At 48.0% G+C, this 2,445-nt stretch overlaps 1 protein-coding gene across 1 annotated transcript; it reads right to left on the bottom strand.

Annotated features, from left to right (window-relative positions):
* Positions 1–387: 387 nt before the first annotated feature.
* Positions 388–2,144, bottom strand: LOC137561833 (E3 ubiquitin-protein ligase TRIM11-like). Its single transcript, XM_068273189.1, has one exon. The coding sequence runs from the start codon at positions 2,142–2,144 to the stop codon at positions 549–551; it is 1,596 nt and encodes a 531-aa protein (XP_068129290.1). The 3' UTR covers positions 388–548.
* Positions 2,145–2,445: the final 301 nt, after the last annotated feature.

Here is a 2,445-nt window from a genome sequence, read left to right as displayed (position 1 = left end):
TTCCACAGCGAAGCAGTAGTGATGTCCGGTTCATGAGTCATTTGAGCCGTTTTTTTCCTGTGAGTTTAATGATCTGACTCATCCACTGAACTGAATTAGTTCAGTGGAAAAGACAGGAACTGCAGCTGCAGTTCCTGTCTCATCCACTGAACTGATTTGGTTCAGTGGATGAGTCGGATCATTAAACTCACAGGAAAGAACAGGATCAAATGACTCATGAACCGGACATCACTACGCAGAGCTTGGAGCGAGGCAAGGTAAGTCCCGCCCGCTGCCAGCCACCCCAAAACTTTAGTTCTAGAGGGGAGAGCGAGGAAGGGGGAGCCCAAAAGTGAGGAAAGGGGGGGGGAATGTCCCCCCTTTCCCACTGTGCCCACCGCTCCCTCTTCTCTGCGCTCTCTCCCTCCACACAGCCCAAAAAGGAGGACATCTAGCTGTCCGTCCTGGCCTTGCGCCGGACGGAGGACAAGCAGTCCAAAAACCGGACTGTCCGGCCTAAGTCCGGACGGATGGCCACCCTAGATGTCACCAGTGTCTGGGCAGATTTCTTACATCTCCGGTCTCCCTCCAGATATCTTTATACAGTCTTTCCATACACCTAATACAGCATGGAGGGGCTCAGTGAAGGTGGCAGTGAAGGTGTGGAGGTGTCTGATCGGGTCACATAGGGCATAAAAGGAAATCTGCCCGGCCTCATAATCCAGATATATCCTGACTCTGTCACTGGGGAGCTTGTCAGGTAACTGGATCTCTTTATTGGCATGTCTCACTGTATACTGATCACCAGTCCTGTCCAAACCCCAAGACTTGTCATTGTATCCAATCAGTGACTGATCTCCTCTCCTGGCTATACTGGGGTAACACATCCCAACTCTCCAGCTCTCTGATCCCCCAACATCCACTTCCCAGTAATGCTGCCCTGAGCAGAAACTCTGACTGCTCAACACCTGAGGAGTATAATACTGAAATCGAGGAATATAATACTGAAATTTCTCTGCTGTGTCTGGGTGATTCTGGCTTCTGCCTGCTCTGGATGCAGATTTCCTGTCATTTGATACCTGTAGATCATTACTAGCTGTGGTCACATCCAGTGATATGTCTGCAGGCTGTATATAGATCCCTCCAGTTACCCCAGATATAAGATCAGACAGTCCTGTGTGTAATGTGTGTGAGATGCCGGCCACATCCAGATCCCCTCCATGTCTGTCCCTCACCTTATTATCCCCCTTCTCCGTTTCACACAAGTCACCTGTGTGTGATTCCTGTAAGACAGTCAGTGGGTCAGTCATGTTACACAGCTTCTCAATGTGACGCATCTTCATGGACAGCTCCTCCTTCTTTATTTCCAGCTGCCTGATGATGTCATCATAGTATAATAACACCTGCTCTGCCTGCCTAGTGATGTCACTCATGACTTTCTTCTCCAGGTTTTCCAGTCGTCTCCTGAGGTCTCTAAACAGGGCAGTGACTCTCTCCGTTTCATCATCTGCTTTTTCTTGTGCTTTTCTCCTGCGTTCCTCCAGACTCTGGACTCTTTTCTCCATCTCCTCTCTTTGTGTCGTCACTTCCTGAAGAACATTTCTCAGCTTACTCTTCCTGCTTTCAGAGGCCTCAGCCAGAGACACCATCTTATGGCCGACATGTTCTCCAATCACGTAGCAGGACACACAGACACAGGCAGCATCATCAGTGCAGTAATATTTAAGCACCTCTTGATGGACAAAGCATTTCCTGTCCTCCAGGAAGGTGGTGGGGTCACATAAGACGTGTTCTGGTGACTTTTTGTGGACTCTAAGGTGATTCTCACACAGAGACACCTCACAGTGCAGACAGGATTTCACAGCAGGTACAGGAGTGTGAATACAGTGACTGCAGAAGACCTGAGACTCCTCCTGACCTGGCTGAGTAGACAGGAAGTTCTCCACTATGTTACGTAGCTTTATGTTCCTCTGCAGTGCCGGCTGCTCCTGAAACTTCTCTCTGCATTCAGGACAGGAATATCCTCCAGATTCCTCCTGTGTGTCCAGAACACGATGAATACAGCCCTGGCAGAAGTTGTGGTCACATCTCAGGGTTACAGGATCTGTATGAATGCTCAGACAGATGGAACACTCCAGCTTCTCTCTCAGATCAGCAGACGCCATCGCTGACAGCAGTAGAGAATGGAAGGTGAAAGTCCGTAACAGTCCTAGAGAATGCAGCCAGGCGTGTCTCAGCACTGTGTACACAGGGCGAGGCAGATACTGAGATCTGTGCCAGACTCAGTGAGTCATGTACACACAGGAATATATATATATACACACAAGGGTATCATTTAACAAAATGAGTTTTGTATAAATACAAATATGCTTTGGGTATTTTATTTTTTATGTTCAGTTGAACAGTGTCCCAATCAACACCTACTCACTCAAGAGTCAAATAATTCTAACAACAAATGTTATTAAT

The sequence above is a fragment of the Hyperolius riggenbachi genome, chromosome 3 (genome assembly GCF_040937935.1).
Source record: "Hyperolius riggenbachi isolate aHypRig1 chromosome 3, aHypRig1.pri, whole genome shotgun sequence".
Taxonomy (NCBI): Eukaryota; Metazoa; Chordata; class Amphibia; order Anura; family Hyperoliidae; genus Hyperolius; species Hyperolius riggenbachi.
Note: the sequence above shows the minus strand (reverse complement) of the source record. Positions and strands in the feature narration are given on the sequence as shown.

Coding starts and splice junctions, on each gene's coding strand:
- LOC137561833 (XM_068273189.1), bottom strand. CDS start 2,144: ATGGCGTCTGCTGATCTGAGAGAGAAGCTGGAGTGTTCCATCTGTCTG.